The sequence below is a fragment of the Triturus cristatus genome, chromosome 5_2, assembly GCF_964204655.1.
Source record: "Triturus cristatus chromosome 5_2, aTriCri1.1, whole genome shotgun sequence".
NCBI classification, from domain to species: Eukaryota; Metazoa; Chordata; class Amphibia; order Caudata; family Salamandridae; genus Triturus; species Triturus cristatus.
The window spans coordinates 981,738,059-981,758,105 of record NC_140588.1 but is presented as its reverse complement, the minus strand read 5'-3'; the positions used below and the strand labels follow the sequence as shown (position 1 = coordinate 981,758,105).

General features: G+C 44.8%; 1 protein-coding gene across 1 annotated transcript in view; it reads left to right on the top strand.

Annotated features, from left to right (window-relative positions):
• The window catches only part of PGK1 (phosphoglycerate kinase 1), a 58,763-nt gene that overhangs the window by 11,760 nt on the left and 26,956 nt on the right, over positions 1-20,047 (top strand). Inside the window, exons 2-6 of the mRNA XM_085608221.1 lie at positions 4,512-4,562; positions 5,432-5,587; positions 5,674-5,818; positions 8,674-8,777; positions 12,487-12,606. Coding sequence (XP_085464347.1) covers positions 4,512-4,562; positions 5,432-5,587; positions 5,674-5,818; positions 8,674-8,777; positions 12,487-12,606 — 576 coding nt within the window. The remainder of the gene's footprint in view (positions 1-4,511; positions 4,563-5,431; positions 5,588-5,673; positions 5,819-8,673; positions 8,778-12,486; positions 12,607-20,047) is intronic.

The following is a 20,047-nucleotide window of genomic DNA, read 5'->3' as shown; positions in this document are numbered from 1 at the left end:
CTCTTTCTTTCTCTCTCTCTCTTTCTCTCTCTCTCTCTCTTCCCCCCCCCCCCCCTTAACTGTGACAGTATTCTGCTCTATGACAAGGAGCATATTGGCACACACAGTAGTTTTGTTCAGTGCCTGGAACTGCTGTGGCAAAGTGTGCTTTTTGAGACCAAAAACTGTTTAATTTTTTTGTAGCTTTTGCCAATGCTTGTTAGAATGGCAAGGGCCCTGCAGCTCCCACACAGATAAGGTTTTTTAAAAAAACGTGCCTAAACAAGTCACGCATTGCCAAACCAAAAGCCCGACCACCAATTTCAGACCTACTGGCTTTGCCAATGCTTGTTTATTTTTGTTTCCCACAATTGTATTTTAACTGGTTAAACTGATTTTCCATAATGAATATTTTGGGGAAATGCAAGCATACATCAACATGTTACTAAATGATGCTGCAAAGATATGGTACCTAAAATCTTACAGTAGTTTAGTAAAATATTTTTTTCCTACTTAAATTTTTTTGTGAACATTTTATTTTGAAAGCAAAAAATCATCACTGTTGCTTTCAAGCCTCTGCAAATATTTGCATATAATCAGAGAGAATTCTGGGAGCATTATACATAGCCTCATATTACTAAACTTTGAAAACGTGTGTACACGTTTATACTGGAACCACCGTCAGTAGTGCAGGCAGAGCTGACAACATTTACTTTTAGTGCTCACCCTAATAATAAAGGCTTTGCATTAATAAACCATAAATACAAGTTTGAACAGTGTTAACACATGGACACACATATTACCATAACTGTAGACAATGCCCTTCTTTGATCCATAATGTGGTATTGTAAACTGGCAGCTAAAGGGTATGTGCTGTAGGGGGTTGGGCCTACTTGTCCCAAGGGCAAAATAGACATTAAAACTTGTTGCCCTTGACCCCAAACAATATGTCCTGGGCGTCGGGCTATAGGAATTCCACATCCCTGGGCTGGGAACTCGACAACTCTAGTTACTTAGCACCATGATGGCTTCACTAAAACCAGGAGTGTTTGGTTCCAAACAACTCCTTGTAATGAATCCACACTGATGCCAGTGTGGGATTTATTACACCATGTACACAGAAGGTACCTCAGAGGTGTCCTTACAAACCTACTGACCCTGGTGTGGGAATTGACCTGCTTTAGGCAACCTGCCACACACATACACACACACACACATTTCTAGACCCCTGGGTGGAGAGCCTCTGCTCTCTGGGACCAAAAACATTGCACATCCTGGGCAGAGGTGTCACATCTCCTCCCCCAGGATGGGCCAGTGCTCGAAGGGGAAGCTTGAAAGGCCTGCCGTCTTTGTAATGCAACCTCCAGCCTCTGCTGCTAGCAGCAGATGGCAGCCCCAGGTTTACACCCCTACTTTGGGAGAGGGAAACCTAGAAGAATAGGTGTGCCCACCTCTGCCAACTTCACCCCTAAGGTAGGCGAGGTGAAGCAAATCTCAGTCCCCACCATCTTGAAGATGGGGAGACTCCTTTAATCAGGGCTAGGTGTATGCCTCCTCCCACAGGAGGGTGGCATAATTGAGGGTGTAGTCACCCCAGGTAAGATCCCCATTGGCCCTACCTGCTACTTCCCTTAAACAAACCTAAATTTAGTATTTAGGTGGCTCCTGCCGACCTGAGAACTAGATCTGCAATGGCCAAAGACATCCCTGCAGAGCAGCCTGAAGACTATTTGCCTTGGCCCCAGCCTTACCGGCCTGTCTCTAGCTTCGAAGAGCCTGCAGCCAAAAGGCGACCTGTCTTTCAGCCAGTGACTTCTGAAAACCCTGGCAGGACTGCTGCCTTCGAAAAAGACTCCAATCTGCAGTGGACAGCGGACCTGTCCAGATGAAATCTACTGCCAGGGCTCCGTATTCAGCTGGAACTGCGACTCCTGCACACTACGCCCACGACCCGAGTCCGAGTGGCTCCTATGCCCAGTGAAGTCTTCCCCGATCCTGACCAATAATCGTGGTCTCCACGACTGCACCTGCAGTGTGAACTCAGGCTTCTTCTGACTGCGACCGGCTCTGGTAGGAAGACTCAGTCGACAGGCACACCTGCACCAGAAGCCCCTGGGCCTTGGTGAACTAAACCGATGGTGCCTCTATGACCCCCCCTACATCTCTACTTATTTCTGATCATGTTGGTCTCCCTTCTGCAGCCTTGGTGCAATGCCTGCGGCCTGTGCTGTTTCGTCAACAGTACCCTCACTGAAGAGTATTGGGTGCCCAACCTTGAAATTGCGCTAGGCTGCCCCTGTGCCGCTGGTAGTGTATGTTTGGTGCTGCTTTGTGGCCCCCTCGTACTTAACCTAGCCCCAAAGCTTGGCCCCTGCAACTGATTTACTTACTAGCAAGCAGTGTGGCTTCGAGCACCCCCAGTCTCCCTTGAAACGCATTGGGCCGAACTGATTTTGTCTCTACACCCAGCCGCCCCTGTGCTGCCGGTGGTGCCGTTTTGGTACTCACCTGACCCAAGTCGACATTTTGTCCTGTAGACTGGAACAGTGATACTTTCCTGTTTAACCGCAATATTGTTTTCCCCATAGGATAACATTGAACTGTTCAGATTGCACTGTCGACTTATGAAAGTGAAAAGTATTATCTTAAAAAAAAGTACTAACCTTATTCTGAAGATCTTGGTCTTAAAATAAACTACAAGCAAAACCTATTTTTCTAAAATTGTTGTGAAGCTCCTTTTTGAGTCGTGTGTCCATTATTGGTCAATATTATGCATTAAATGTCTTGCACTCCTCCTGTGTTAAGCCTAAGGCTGCTCGACCACACTACCACTGATAGAGCACTTAGGGTTTTACACTGGGCCCTGTACACTTTTGGGGAACCCCTGAACTCTGTGCACGGTATGACCACCTAGTGGCATACCATATACAGAGCCAGCTTCCTACAGATAGTCTGACCAACTCCCAAGAAGAGGCAGTGCTGGAACTGAGTGGACGTCGCGAAAAGTCTGTAGTTGCTTGGTAACTTGCAGTTCTGCTTGTAGTTCTCTAACACAACAGTAACTGGAATCTACAAAAATGAGGTCAAGAACTACTAAAGAGTTCCAATGCTGAGTGAAAGGTAGGGTGCAAGAAGAACTGTTTGTTTGCCATTGCAAGTGGCAGAAGGATGCTTGGCGTACCTAGGTGAAGGTCTTGTTCCAGATTCTCATGGTGTAATGGAAGAAGGCTTGCTATCCTGTTGTCTGTCTTGCTCCTCTTGGTTTTCAACCTTGTGATATTATTTCTTTGGGAAATGTAGGCACCAACACATTTTAATCTTGAAGGTCTCTGGCGACCTATGAAAAGGAGCACAGCTGTTCGAAGGACCTTATCAAAGGGCTGAACGGTGAATCTGGTACTCCCTTAAGCAGTGTGTTGACTCCAAAATGCAGGAGGACCAGGACTTGAATGGCCGTTCTGTAGCTTGCTTCTAGGAGATGGTATTTTACTTTCTACTGCAGTGATTGTTAGTGCCAAGTCTTCTGAGCTATATGGACCACGGAGCTTAGGCTGGTGTCCATGCTGACCATGTTGATCAGCTGAGGTGTGCAGCAGGGTTTTGAGACATAGAAGGTTGGCTCTTCTCAGCTGTATGTTGAACTGGACTCCAGAAAGTTTGATGCAGGGCTCTGCCCCTGGTAATCTGCCCCCTTGTCTGTTTGCCACCAGACACAGCTTATGGAATGCTGATAGGACTGAGGCCAGTCATTCACAAGTCATTAAGTTAATGGCCGATTTAGCATTTCCAAATTATGGGTTAATTCAGTCCCACACACCAATAAAACTCTCATTGCCCACCATTGTGCATACTACCTTCTCATGAGCTTGAGTAGAGTAGGGCAGGGTTAAATTAATTTCCATTCTTTACTAATTTTTCGATAATCCTCCTCCAATAGTTTCCTTGCTAAGGCAGCAAACTATTTCCGTTCAGAAAGGAATGTAGACATCCGTGTCTGCTAAGCTTAAGGTTCTATGATGTAGACTTGGGGTGTGCAATCCATAGATCAAGTGCATGCAAGCATTATTATTTGTTAGTCATTCATGGGATTTACCCCCTTTTTTCCATGGACTGGTGAAGGTGTTCCTGCTATTGTAGGCCTCTGTTAGCGCCGGCAGATGCATAAGGATGCAGTGTTATATGGAAGTAAAACTCGACATGGGGTTGGATGCAAAAGGCCATGATGCTTTGTCAGTTTGTTGCATTTCAGAGGACATGCAGCTGACTCTCCCAACTTTCATTGACCTTTCCGACACATCAGACTGAGCTCCATTGTCCAAATATTCCTGTAGCTCAGTCCATCTTTAAGCATTTAGAACAGTTTGCTGCTAACCTTCAAGACAAAATGTGCCTTCCATCTTGATGTTTCATTGTAGTGTTTGTGCGAGCAGTTTACTTTGTATTTGCTCATTCAAGAGAAGGCATCAGAATGGAGCAGAATCTGCAGTTAAAATTTTTCATTTTTCTAATGTCGATTCCTTTTTTCTTTACAGGGTAGATTTCAACGTTCCTATGAAAAATAACCAAATAACAAACAACCAAAGGTAAGACTACACCTTTTTGATGAATGGTTGTCGCAGAAAGAGTACCATAAGCGTATCTTGCTCCCACACTGTTCTCTTCTAAATGGAAAATGTCTACTACACGTTCAAAAATCTCAATTTTGGCCTGCCACCACTGCACAGTTGCTATCCTTAGACCTCAGTGGTGTATCAGTGCATACCAGTTTCCATGGAGTGCTTTTACTATGCCTGCTGAATCCTATTTGTCTTCTCAAATAGTACTTCTTGAAAATGTGCAATGTTCTAATGTGGTAATTTCTGCTTTTTTTCATTTGTGATCCAATTTGTTAATTTTGCTGAAATATGTGGCTTTTTTTTTTTCTCCCATCATTTTTTTTTTCAGACAGCTATTCTGTTTGTCTCATGGCTGTTTTGCCAGTCTTTCATTTGAGATGGATTTTGAGTTGGCACTTGCTCTGATGGCTCAGTTGGCAGAGCCAAGCCTAACCACAGCCTCTGAGTGTTGTACATGCCGAACTTTGTTAGATGAACACTGCTTGTAAATTCTTTCTTATTGGTTCAAGGTTTCTAAATCAAACACCTGATGTTGGTATACTTTTTCAGTTGGCACTGAGACTTGTGTTCCACCCCAAAATGAGAAATTTTGCATGTGTAACTGGGTGTGCCATAGCATCACTAGCAACATGGGACAACACCTGTTCTGTTGTGTTTAATCTTGAATCCTAGAAAAGAAAATGTAGAGCCACAAATGGGAAATAATTTGACTCCAACCTTCAGTAAAACAAACATTTTTAGGGCTGACCTGTATGTGATTTCACTAAAACTGTTTTAACCCAATATTTCTTAGATATATCCAACATTAACTGTAATCCTGAATCTCCTTATTCCAGGATCAAGGCAGCTATTCCCAGTATCCAGTATTGTTTGGACCATGGAGCTAAATCGGTGGTTCTGATGAGCCATCTGGGCCGACCGGATGGCGTTCCGATGCCAGACAAGTACTCCTTGGGACCAGTAGCAGTGGAACTGAAAAAACTCATGGCAAGGTATGTAAGAAAAAAACCATCCTATGAAGTGAAACCCTTTAAGTCCGTGCATAAATGATCATATCAATTCATTTTTATTTCATTAGAGAAATTATATTCCTCAAAGACTGCGTGGGTGCTGAAGTAGAGAAGGCCTGTGCCGATCCCTCCCTGGGCTCTGTCATTCTTTTGGAGAACCTCCGATTCCATGTAGAGGAAGAAGGAAAGGGCAAAGACGCGTCTGGAAACAAGGTGAGACCAACATTTGAGACACTGCATGACCATACATTTGTGTACTCCTTAGGATATTTAGGGACCTGTGGTGTCTGTGTGTGAAATTGGGAGCCATTAGCACGCACGTCTGGACATAGCGCAAATTGTGCGCTTTTCTGGGCTTTCCATATACTGTTTCCCTCCGAAGGAAATTGAGCACACTGAAGCAGTGCAGTTAAGGGGACTACACATACAGAAATTACTTAGACCTTTTTCACATGTTGTTCCTGACTGCACAGGTAAAACTGAAATTGGGTGCAATGGAATTCCGTCTAATCCAGCCCTATCATTTTAAGGGTACGTGCTGGCTGAGAGTGGTAAAGAGTTGTGGAGCAATGGAGTTGTTGAGATTTGTGTTTTTATAGTTTTTAACTGGATATCGTCAAAGGCTGGCTAGATTAAACTTTGATTCAATGTGTATTGTGCTACATGTTGTAAAGAATCTAAAAATACTACAATCACTACAGTCTGTCATAGTCCTATGTGATGTTAAGCAACACATTTCCTTATCCAGTTGTACTGACAACATGTATTTTCTCATTCACTACATTAAATGAACAATGAAAAGTTGGAACGGAGGGGGAAAAACTGGGAGTTGGCTTTCACTCTGACCCACCAACTGTTGGCTTAAACCTGGGCCACCCTACTGTGAAACTCATGGGAGTGTTCATTCTCCTGCGCGGAGCAACACCCTTGCATTGGGATCCGGTCAAATATTCGAGCTGCAGTCACTCTTTCTGTGCCTGCAGTAATGTTCCCAAGTGGTTTGGAAGGAGGACTTCTAGGGCGACAGCAGCGTAAGATGATTTTAGATGCCCTGCACGTCTATTCTGAGGGCAGCATGAAGTGTGCTCCTTCACCCCGTCTGACATTTCCTGAAGGTCACGCTAGCACCACCCTCCAGACGGAATCTTTTCTTGGCAGGGTTGGAACACTTGCCCAAGGACATCTGTGAAATGCATCTGAATGCTGACATACAGTAGGCTGACCTTTCAGTGGTGACCTTTGCAGGGTGACCTGGAAGGATGAACTCTTCATTGGCGCAGAGCTATTCATAGCCAGGTGTCTTTGAAGATTTTAAAATTAAGCGGACCTTCCTTCGCTCGTAGGGCTAATGCTTCTTTGGACCATGGTTTAGGTGATTCAGTCACACGGTATCTTAATGGGTTTTGTATGCTGGTTTATTCTGCCTGTTGCTACCCGGTGATGAGTAGCTCCACTTCAGTATTCCGTTTTATTGAAGGGATATTTGTAATTGATACCGTACTCCCTTTTCCACCCCCCTTATGCTAGTGATGGGCGTGTCTGTCTGTGTTTGTTATTTGAATCGTGTTGCAGGGATTGCTTGCAGTTGCTAGGGCAGGAATGCCTCATGATCTTGCAGGGACTTCACATTGCAAGCTGTTCGGCTGGTTGTTTGAACCAGTAACCTAATGGCTGTAAATGAAGTTCCCTATCGGTTTAATGCTTAACTCTCATTTGTTTGTTCCGCAGAGCCTTTATTCTACCTGGTGTTGACCTTGGTTAACGTGGCTCTTTGAATTGTCCGTATCCGTCACTCTCTATAGACCCCATAGTAACTTATTCCACACAGAGAGCTATGTCACTACCTCTGCTTGCTCAAGATGAGAGGAAATGCTGTAACTATATCATAAGGAAGCAGAATCGCTGTTTTGTTTCCAATCTCCAAAAATGTCTGGATTTACATAATTTGACCACGTGTAATCTACCAGTATGTACAAATGCAGCATGGTCAGATAAGCGTATGAGGCGATCATCCTCTTGTGCCCTTTGTGGGTAAATTTGCACTCCTACTTTCAGAGTGGAGGATTCCCATGAGCGTGCCTGAGTGCTTGGATAAATACAGTGTAATGCAGATGACCTTGACGGCCCCACAGTCCTTCATTTTGTGGGTGTTAAAGTGGCCGTTGGTGACAATTTAATAGTGGTGAGAGGAGCAAACTGACCCTCGGACCCCTGCAATGCATTTAGGCTCGTTGCCAAAGCTTCTCAATCGGTTGAAGGGCTCTAGTGTCCTAAATGTGCGCTGGGTGTGTGTAAATGAAGGAAAGACACCCAAGACATACCGGGGTATACTCCTCAAACTCTTGCTCGAGTCAGCAATGTATGTATGTATATTATGCATACATGTGAATAATTTACCATCTGTGTATTTCATCATGTATGTCTCTGGTAAGGTATTACTCCATCCTCACCTGTGTAACAATCCTGGTTTATGGGTTTGTTTTTTGTGCCACAGTAGACTACTGTTTTTATGGATCGACCCATTAAAGCCTTTAATTGTGAAAGGTCACAGATTAATTTACAGTTTGAGCACACAAAGAATCTATATAATTGGGGAGGAACAGTTCAGAAATGGGGGTGACGTATTCACGTAGTAACATACAAAGAAGCAGTTCTAGTGCATTGTGCTATTGGCTGCAGGTGGTTTAGACTCATGTTTGCTTCCTTGAGTGTCGCTCATTAGTTTCCTGTTGGATGGGGACAGTCTCTTGGGATATTATTGCCACTTTAAGGTATTGTTCTGCCAGAACTGGCCACTGCATATGTGGGTTAAACTAGCAGCTTCAAACAGAGGTCCGTTAATTTCCTCTGGTGGTGCACAGCACATTTGAGTACCCATCACACTCTAAATTAGGCAGTTATTGTGTTTGTCTTTTCGCATGGACTTCTACCCAGTTTTAGGGCGTGCAGGATGTCGGTCTGCTCCGTTTTGTATTGGGGTCCTTTCTAGTGATCAGAGAACACACCTGCTTTTCTTTTTGTCCTTGTTCTGATGGGCCTGTTATATTGAGGTTTTCTTTTATTTTTAGATCAAGGCGGCTGCAGCCCAGGTGGAAGCCTTCAGAGCGTCCCTTTCCAAGCTGGGAGATGTTTACGTCAATGATGCCTTCGGAACCGCCCACCGCGCTCACAGGTATATGGATTGATCCAAGCCTCTTGCCGTTGTGTGTCATGGTGCCAGAGTTCAGTCATCAAACCAACAGATTGCAGCTTTAGATGAACTGTTTCTTAGAGTTAAAAATGGAGGAAGTATAATGTATCATCTGGGAATCTGGTTTCCAAGATCCACATCTAACTATGTACTAAACCGTGCCTATGGGAAATACGCTGGAAGTCTATGCATCTCATTAGGCCAGCACCTGGAAAGAACCGGCTGTTCACTCCTTGTGGAAATTCTGGTCTGGGGTGTGCTTAGCTGAGGCCTCTGGGCTTCTTGATCTCCTCCCTTATTGTTGAACCGGAAGAACGTTATTGTAGGTGGGCAGCAGTGGATAAGTGGGGTAGGAGGGGAGGATATTCCTTACCTTTGGTGCATTCCCTGCAGTTTGTGTATTGCTTCCAAGGAGCAGCCATGGCTTGCATTGATTCTGCTGCACCAGACGCAAACCAGAGATCTACCTACAAAACTGTCTCCTAGTCCTTGTTGTTGGTGACTTGTGTTCCAACTGGTGTGTAAATCCTGATACAAGTACATGAAACAGTGGAGCCTTGAACAGTGTTTGTTGGGGTAAAAACATACGTAGGTCAATATGAACAAAACTCCTTTGTTTACATAATGCTGTGTTTGCAGTGCCTGTTGTAATACACCAGCTACTGACATGATTTATTATTTTTAACTCGCAGGAAATTTACACTTTTTGTTTCTAGTGGTAATTATTTTCCCAATCGCTTTATTCATGTGCACAACCTTCTCTCTGGATTATCAAGCAGACCCTGCAACTCTTTCTGCTTGGTTTCTCATTCAGTGTTCTTTGGATAGAATATGTACACTTGTATTTATACATTTCATGAGAAAATATCTTTTAGAGGATGTCCGCAGTTTTGAGGTTTCCTTATGTTAGCGTTGATCAGTATTTGGTGGCCTAGCATTATCGTTTGCCCTATCTCAGATAACACTATTACTTGAAATGCCAGCTCTTTTCGAATAAATGCTCTGAGACCTGTAAACCTCTGTGCTGGGTGATGACACTCCCAAGTAAAGGGCTGAACCGCTGGCCTGAAGCTTCGTACCCAATTTAGAGCGGGGCCCAAGTGTTTTCAGCAACCGTGGTCAATGTGCGGCTGATCCCTTGGAGACTACAGGTGAGTAGTTGAGAATAATTCCGAGATGCTTGCTTTATTTCCAGCAGTTTTAAAATCTACCTTTCCGTATGGGTTCCATGGGAGTGAAAGTATGAAGGAAAGGGACACAGATTCTTTTGTTTTAGGAAACCTTTAATTCCAATTAACTATGAATTGATGGTAAATAGACCATTTTGACTTATGAAAAGTCAGTTTTAGTTTCGTCTTTAACCCCTCCTACAGGAGCTAATACCTCTGACTACCTGCGCACCTCAGAACGGAGAAGGTGACAAATACTTGTTGAAATAAAGTTTGACATTTCTTGAAATCTTGATCCTTGCACCCCATGGACAGCATGTCCAGAGTATTTTTATGTGGATGAGACCTTCAACTCCTCTTTCCCACTGGTGCCATCTGCCTAGACAACCCAGCATGTATGTGTAGTAGAAGTCTAGCGCTCAAGTCATGAACCTCCCACCTTTCTCCCAAAATCTGGTCTGTCCTATTACCTCTATCTGTCCTGGAGTATCAGAACAATCTATGGTTTGCAGACCACCTGTTTTTTTTATTTTTCGTACAAAGTGTAATGAAGATGTATTTTTCTTATTAAAAGACAAATGCCCTGCTTTTCTATCATGACCATCTGTGTGATTCCATAGCTGTAGCAGTGGAGGAGGGATTGATTTCGGTGTGTTGTATACTGTTTAATTCCGGGTTAGTGTCTCCAATTGAAAATGGCCAAAGCGTTGTCCAGTCAGTCATGTATCAGCGATAAATTTTTAAAGTTCTATAGAAAATGGGGTTCCTTTTATCGTACACAAATGGCTTGTGGGATCCACCCCTCTCAACAAGACTACTCTCTGCAATTCTTTACCCCCTCTTTTATTTAGTCTGCACTGTACTTGCACGTAATCCACCTACACTTATTGCCATCTATGTGATAACCTCTAGGATTTATTTTTTCTTGGCTTGGGTACAATATAAGCTGGTGATTACTATTGGCACTGGGAGAGGCCGTTGTGGAGCCAGAATTCCTAGCTGTGGCTGAGCGTAGTGTTAAGATGAGGGGTGGTCATTATTATCGTTATCATTATTTTTGCTCTACATCTTATATGCAGGCATAGCAGGGATATTTTTTAGAACTCTAATATGACACCATGAGCTGGTGCTCTTTATACTACCTGTACACAAGGCCTAGAGTTAGGTCAGTGTCCTCTTACATATTGCTTGGATTTATCGAAAGCAAGTAGTGCCTCCTACCAAGGATTCGGAGTTTGATACTATAGATTGAATGAAAACACTTGCATATTATGATTAAAGGACACAACAGTCTTTGCTCGAGAATGGGGATAGTCTTTTCTCTAGACATTAAAGCAGGGATGATGGTTCTGTGGCGGGCTGGAAGGTATGGGGACTGGTCAGGAGTCAAAGATACACCTTTAATAGCAAAGCACATTGTGAGTCCTTTGCATTAAAGATGCATGGAACTTTACTGGAAGTTGCACAGGAAGCTGGAGTACTGTAGATTTGAGGAACGTGGAAATCCCATCTCATGAAGACTGCACTGGGAAACTCCAACAGAATGGGAAAGGACATGATGCAGAACACTGGGAAGATACCAGCCTAACCGTGTTCCAACAAGCAAAATCCACCAGTAGATAGGAGTTGAAAGTGACATCCATAGCATCACCAATACTGCAATGAAGAATAGTTGAAAAATAACTGATATTGCTAATGTGACAGGCTCTCGTGGAGCCCTAGATATCCATACACAGTAAAGTCTCATTCATAATCCATGGGGACATATCCCAAAATGCTCAAAGGAGACGTAACTACGTAGAAGCAGCATTAATGGGCACACAGTAAACTTGACTCTGTACTATAAAATTACAACGGCCTCTGGCAAAAGAGGAAGGATGTGTTCTGAGATTTTGAAAGGGCTTGAGCTGTTTGGCTGTTATTCAGCAGCCAGCTAAGTCTGCAGGGCTGTGTAATCCAGTTCTCCAGGCGGCTGTTCTACTGAATATATATGCGGAGAGAGACCTTGGGGTCTGACATTGCTGCCTAACTTTCCATATTACAAAGTCCATACCCTACTTCCTGTTAGTCAGCACGTCAAAACCCTTTGATCATGATTTTCTGTTGCTGTAAGCATTTTGTCTGAACTTCGACACGGTACGCAGGTGGTTATTTGTAGTCATGCATGCTTCGAAGCATCCACTTCTCCGTCTCATTCCCAAGTAATGAATCGCTGCATCCAGCATTTTGTCCTCTTCTCTTGACATATGTTGCGGTTCCGTTGTCAGTGGCATTGTCCTTTTGAAATTTAGAGCATTAATAACTGCCATTATCACGTTCTCTGCCTCCACTGTCTCTTTGACCCATACCCTTGGTGTCATCGTGTTCTTTGTGGTTTTTTTATGTATATTGTTTTTATATGTATGACTTATGTCATGATGGTAAGGATTGAATGTTCCTGAATTCTTGGTGTAGTGCTGTTTCACAGTTGAACAAACAGCAGTGGCCTGAACATCTGTGTGAATCTCCTTTCTTTTGCCTAGTTCCATGGTGGGAGTCAACTTGCCCCAGAAGGCTGCTGGCTTTTTGATGAAGAAGGAGCTTGACTACTTTGCCAAGGCCCTGGAGAACCCAGAGCGACCCTTCCTGGCAATCCTTGGCGGGTAAGTGGTCATTTTCGGTTTCCTCTAGGGCTGTTTACTGCATTTATTTGATTATACGATTTACCTAGAGTCTCAGCCAGTGGCCACTCAAAACCAATTTCAATGCAATGTCGTATTAAATACATTTGTCTTAATGGTCATTTAACTTGCCTAGGCAAATGTGTGAGCATTAACTATTTGTAAAATGTTAATGCATGTTTTCATAATTCAGACCTCAATTTGTCTTCTCGAGGATGCTTTACCTTTAGGCTTCTTATAGAAACGCAATATGGGTGCATACTGGTTCTACACTTTTTAGGTCGAGGACTACCGGTCTGCCGAAGGCAGAACCGGAAGTCGAGATTTAATGTTTTCTAGAGTGGCTATTTAGCCCGCCTCTCTTTTTGCTTCTCCTCCATTGGCTGGCTTCCTAAACGGAGGCCAGCCATTGGAGGAGAGAGCCGTCCCTCCAAATAGGCTCCGTCTTTTTCAGATTCGGGGGCGTGTTTCTTGCTGTTCTTTCCACTTTTTAGCCACGCCCTTTTAGAACAGCAGGAACACGCCCCCGAATCCGAAAAAGTTTCGGAGCTTCCATCCGCCATTTTTTCTCTATCGTTTGGCCGTGAGGATCCATCCGTCCGGCGCCGTACACAATGTTAATATCAGAAGAATGCTAGAATAAATCAACACAAACTATCTCCTATCTGATGCAAGCTGATCTGCTGTATAGTGGTCATTGACTTGCCTTTCGAAGGACGAAAGTTTAACTATTACCCTAAATTCAAAAAGAGACATCTTTACTTGTATTAATAACCCTACCAGAGATGTTTATATCACTCTAAGAGTTGCCCCCCGCGTCTCCCACTTAGAAAACAGAGCAGGTGAACAATTGTGCTCTAAAATAAGCAGCCAGCCACAGTGATATACATGTTTAGAAGGAGAACCGAGGGTCGCTCTCTGAAGTTTCCGCCAATCGGAGCTCGGCAGTCAACTATGCTCGTGCCCTGTAGATGGAAGAGCCCAATCAGACTTCCTCAGCGTGTTAAATTGTCAAGTATAGCCATCCAATGTTTCGAGACGCTGCTTCTACACTAGGGCGTCCTGTGCACTGATTGGGTAATAGTCACCGCAGCTCGTCCAATCGGAGGCTCTCAATTATGAATATTGAATTTCAGTGGGAGGCGTGCTTTACTGGATCCGCTCACGTACTTCAGCTGTACGGTCACTCTTTTCCCGACCAACAGGAATACTCCGGTGTGTTACCAACAGGCGAAGCGGGATTGATGCAGCACACTTAAACATCCGAGGCTAGATCTGAGAGGGGGACAGCAGCTGGCGGTTCTCGGTGGGATTTAAGATGCCGCAGCCCAAGTCTCGAAAGGTCGCCATTCTGGGATACCGCTCTGTAGGTGAGTACAGCGCGCGCGTGGCCACAACACGGGAGGACGGGTTGGTTGGAGTCGGCTTATGACGCAAGACGTGGCTGCGAGGCTGATTGTGACGCAAGTAGATGGCCGTGAGGTGGATTGCGACATTAAGGAGGCCACGGGGCCGATTGTAGTGCAGTTTGATGGGCGCGAGATGTGTCCTGGCACACAGTGAAGTAGCTCCAAATTCGATTGACAGTTCACGCCCGGTTGAGGTGTCACCGGCGTTTGAGGTGCCGAAGTGGTTCCAGCTGTCAGCGGTGTCTCTTCCTTCATGCTGCCTCGATTTGCCTTTTCTATACGTGTTATTTTGCGAGCGGCATCAGCATGTTTAGTCGCCCACGAGTTTTCATCGACACGCGCTGCCATAGCGTCTGTTGTATAAAACGACACGTAAATGCCCCTTCGCTTAGAGATGGCCCTCAGTGAGGGGAGTTGGGTGCGGGGTGAATGTCTCACTACTCTGGTACATTTGTAAACGCCAGGCCTTTTGGAGCTACAACACTGTAGTGTGCAGCTTCTCACTGACTTCGTGTACCGGCCATCGCTCCTCACTTGCAGCCACCATTTTGCTTATTTCTTCGAAAGAAGCAGTGCCTAGAGCATATAGGCAAAATGTGAATGACACTAAATATGGGTATTTTTCGCATCCGGATTACTTGTTTACACCCAAAGTTGGCGTTTGTCCAGTTATGAAGCGCATTTGTCCTTTATAGGTTTGTACTTACAGTTATATCATTCAAAACAGCGTTATTCCTTTTCCCTTTATATCTTTTCACTCAGGTAACGTTAATTGTATGGTGTCCCTATGCACCACGCCTATGTGATATGTCCGTGTTTAATGTGCATTGACAATGTACTGGTAGAAACAAGTATATTCAATGCACACAGCTATTACGTTTTTAGGTCGAGGACTACCGGTCTGCCGAAGGCAGAACCGGAAGTCGAGATTTAATGTTTTCTAGAGTGGCTATTTAGCCCGCCTCTCTTTTTGCTTCTCCTCCATCGGCCTAGTGCTAGTGCTTCCCATCCCTATCTCACTCTCTATCTCACTACCTCACTCTCTATCTACCTCACTCTCTCTCACTACCTCACTCTCTATTTCAATACCTCACTCTCTCTCTCTATCTCACTAACTCACTCTCTCTCTGCTAATGCAATAGGTATCATATATGCAAAAAAAAGCTACTGCCAATAGAAATGACAATGCCATTTATTTAGGGATACAAAAATAATAAAAAAATAATGAGCAATACCAATAGCTCTACCTATAATATTGCCGAGACCATTGCATTGTAAATGCTTTTTTTTCTTTTGTTTGCACTGCAGTCCGAATAATGCTAAGCTTGAGTGCTTTGGGGGCAAATTATACCAGGTGTTTAAAAACTATTAATGTATGAAAATGTACATCCTGATGCTGTGCGCTACCGAATAGGAAAAACCTGATGAGACATTTATTACCAATGAGGAATAACGGCCTTCAAAGAGATGGTTCACAACTTTTTCTAAAGTCGTATGAGGTGTGTATTAAGAGCCATGGTATTTTTCAGTCAAGCACTTACACCCCCCCTCATTTTTAAAGGAAAACGTATTTTGTTTGTTTTTGCTGAGCTGCAAGGCGGTGAGTCATGCATAAATACGTGAACCTCACTATGATGGGCACACTGATAACGGCCAAACAATCTTGGCAGGTATAGATGCAGCAATAGACCAACTTAATCCTCTGCTTCAGAGAATTTCCTCTGCACTCATTCCTCAAAGCCGCGAGTGCAGATCCTGATAATTTAGTTCCGATATATCCTCTGCTTGATCGTTAATTCAGATGCATCCCGAAAAGCTAGCAAATTGTGGGTACGAGAGGCTTTGTACCTTATGGGAAATAATGCCACTGATGTTTGGCTCCTTTTAGGTCAGGAATTCCTCGTGGGATGGAGACCTCCGACTTTGCCAGATTGCACTCATTGTAAATGGCTATGGGCTGTGTCTGAAGCAGGGCTGAGATTTGGCTAAACACTGGAAAGGAGCTTCTTTTCAAGCAGTGACTGAATTAAAGGTGTACCAGTGACCCCTTCTAATAATTATCATGATGGGGTGGTAACAGGCTTCTGAATAATTGTTCTGATTAAGTAGAACCCAACGGTGTTATTAGTGAGCAGAGCGATATACCCAATAGTTGAAGGACTTCCGCTGAACCACTGGTATCCTTAAGTGGCATTGATCGGTTATCTCTAGACGCTGATGTAATGGCAGCAGGTAGGACACACAAATGTTGGTTACTGCTTTCTGCATGCGCTGCGCTACATCAAATTCGCTATATTGTCTCCCTCTGCACTCCTTGTGGCCTCTTATGGGTTCCAGAAAAATAAATTTTCTAACCAAATGGTATTCCGAATTCTCACATCTGTTTTATTCAACAGCCTTGCAATTCAAAGACTTCAATGTTTCAACTTAATTGTTCATATGTATCATTCTCCGTGAATTCACAATATGATCTTTAATCACCAATTAAATGTGATCCTCGATGCTGTTCGAACCTCTGGTCCTTAACTGGAGGTAATTTGTTCTATAAAACTTAAAGTAACGTGATCTAGGCTCATGAATAGGCAATGTTGCATGTCCTGAATAAATCAATATACATGTATATTTCATTCATGGTAATATACCGCGTTTAATGGCGTTCTACTGAGTATGAAGTATTTGAATTTAAAGACCAATGTTTAAAACGGGGCTGTAAGTGTCCACTAAAGTCTGGCCATTTCCTCTGTCGCCGATATAAACCTCTAACCCTGCTCACTTTTTAACGTTGCCATACCTTGTGTCCGTTTCTTAGAGATCTATTTTGTGTGCCTCCAGATGGGTTCTCCTTAAGCAAGCCCAACTGAGCCTCGCTTGCCGTACCTCTTTTGCCGGGCCGACCTGCATTTTAGAGCAGCAGGAGAGGAGACCGGAAGCAGGAACCGTTATTTTATTTGTGTCGGGTAGTGACCTTTTCGGCGTCATTTCGTGCGTGAGAATACAGCAGGGCGGCGTCAAGCCTGCAGCGATTGGCTCTTTTCTAAGCGTCAGCTCTGTACGTTACCCGACCTTGAACCCAGAGGAACAGGCGTGCGCAAACGGGGGGGGGGAGGGGCTATTGTGTTGTATGTTCAGCACAATAATATATGTACGTACGTCAGCTTTCCTCAGCCAAAATATAGGTACCTATAGGCAGGGCTTTAAGTGGGCTAGGTCTCACCGGGCTGAGCAGTGGCATTTTTTAGTTCTCGGCATCCGAGAGCTTCTTGAAATCGATTCGGTCGAAGAAGGGGGACTTTAAACCCCGCCCCCTCTTCCCATTGGCTCGTATCATAGCTTAGGCTAAACGGAGGCTTCTCATTGTAAAGGAGGCTTCTTAGCCCCTCCTTGTTGCCGCCTTGTTTCCTTTTGGCCCCGCCTACCAGGATTGGATCGTTTACTGGCGGTGTCATACACTCCTGCATTAGTTGGGACGCACTTTTTCTTATGTGCGTGGTCACTTGAAGTAGTACCTTTTGTGCGATGCCCATATCACCCGATACTGCTAAGATTTTTTTGAACCTGGAGTTTTTCGCCACGTTAAAGCTCCTTGCAGCGCTTAGTTTTTACGCCACGTTCAAACGGTATATGTTGCTTTCACATCAAAGTTGGGGCTCACACAATAACAGACAGCACTCCCTGTATGCGTATCTTTTTTTTACATTGTTTACATACTGCTGGACACTGAGCTTTTCACGGTGCCATGATATTATTTCACCCAACACTGCTGAACTATTCACAGCGCCGTGCTGTGCCCTGGGACCATCTGCCCCTGCAGAGAGCAAAGCTGGAGCTGCCGGTCACAGCTCCACGGGGTGGGGGCTCGGTGGTGCATGCCTGCGTCCAGCACAGGTCTCTCCTTCCAGCAGTGCAGTGTGTCTGACAACCCAAATTACGCATACATGCACGCTGCATGCTCCTGTTTTTTTGTCTCTGTAAATATTTTAACAGCTGTGACTTTACACTTTTACATGAGGCCTTAATCGCAGTAGGCACAACTGCGCATCATTCTTTGGCTTCTACAAAGAGGCCAAGGACTGTATGAGCAGGTAGTGTGAATACCTTTATTACAGTGACTGGCAATGTGAGACACATGACCACTTTCAAGTTAAACTCTAGAGCGCTCTACGTGCGTGCCCCCATGCATAGTGCAAACTGACGCAGGCACCCTGAGGCCTCTGCTGACTTGAATTACTTTCAGGGTTCTTTGCAGTTTGTTTACTGAGAGCTTTCTTTTTAGGTGTAACGTTCAGGACATACATTTAGAGCCTGGTCTGGGCCGGCTTCAATATGTTACTGCTTACTGCCCATGTTGGGGCCCGCCGAGCGCAAGACAAGCAGATTTAATTTGTTGTGTGTACTTGAACACATGATATTAACACTGCAAGCTTCGGTAGGATGACGTCACAAGACTTGTCAGGGGGACCCTGCTGATGTCCGCAACATGGAGGAGGCAGAACACTTTCGGAGACCAGAGATTAACTTTGTTGGGCTGCATGCAGTGGCACTGCACTGTAGAAGTCCCCTTGCTCTACTAGGAGAGCCTGCACCACAGGGGGCCACCGGCAAGGAGGTACATCGTGGCCCTAGAAATCAGAAATGCAGCTCCTGTTCGTGTGGTGAAACCCAGGGCGTCATAGCGCCTGTGCAGACCAGGACCAGGGGATAAACACCGGCACTAGTGGGCATCTCAGAGGGAAACAAAACAGAGCCTGGTATTGGTACTACAGCATAGACCATCTATACAGCGCACACCACAAACCGAAATGTCTTGTAACACTGAAGTCAAGGTGGCTAATAATGCCCCCAAACTCAATGGGGCTTGTGTGATCAGCTTTAGAAGGATGAATAGCTGGGTTGGCCCTATTGGGGATTGAATGTGTGATCCGCAGACTGTGAACCACCCACAGTGCTACCTCCTTGTTTGATTGGAGCAGAATGAGACCGACAGCAGGGATGAAGCCGGACCAGCTCGCAGGATGCAGAGTTTGACAGTGACGGCTCCGAGGTGACCGGAGAGAGGGCAGCCAAGAGGAATCCGAGCCGGGAGCTGGGGCTGTGCACGCAGCATAGTGCCTGCATAAGCTGATGATAAACCTAATAAAGATCACATTAAAATGTAAATGGGAACGCTAATTCGATCCACATAAGCGCCGTTAATGAAGGGGAGCGGTGTTAAGTGCTGTCGGGACCGATGTGCAGCTCGGATTTGCCCTACCAGCATTCTGTCTGCCCCCGCCACAGCTGTAGAAGGTTCATGGCAGGATTACTGGAACTACAGATGCGGCAGGAGACAGGCGTGAGTGTGTGGAATGGATCTATGTTTATCTGGTGGAGACTGACCCCATTCGGAGAGAGCGGGTCGAGCCACCGGACAGGCAAAGGACACTAGACCAACTGTGTTGGGTGGGGTTATTTGCCCAGGGCTGTAAGTGGGATAAACTGTGTGGTCTCTCAAAGGGGTGGGGCCAATGTGATTAAGGGCGTGGCTTAAAACACGTAAGCTAAGTCTGTGCTTAGCATAGTGTGCAGCCCGTCTTGTATTTTGATGTTTGTCATTGCATCCAAATCTATGATACAACAAGTAGCCTAATACCTACAACAAGTCAAGACATATTGGCTCTGTCACTGGTTGTCAGTTGCATAAGATAAATAAGCAGCAACTATGGCGTGTATATAATATTGAAAAAGCTTTCACCTAAAGACCTGGTGACACCACGACAATGTTGCTGCTCCCGAGTTTCAAAAAAAGAAGGGAAATCCAGAGAGAAAATGACTCTCTTGAAAGGATTTTCTTCTCCCTACAACGTTCACCTGGCATGACGTCATGCCGTAACTTCTCCACTAGTGAGAAGTGAGCAGTGCAAATCGATGTGCCTGCAATAACTGCAGTCCGGAATAAAACAGACCGCCTGTGCCAGGGCACAAAACAGAGCCCGATAAAGACCCGTTTCGAGGCCCCCTTTGAACAAGCATTGGCA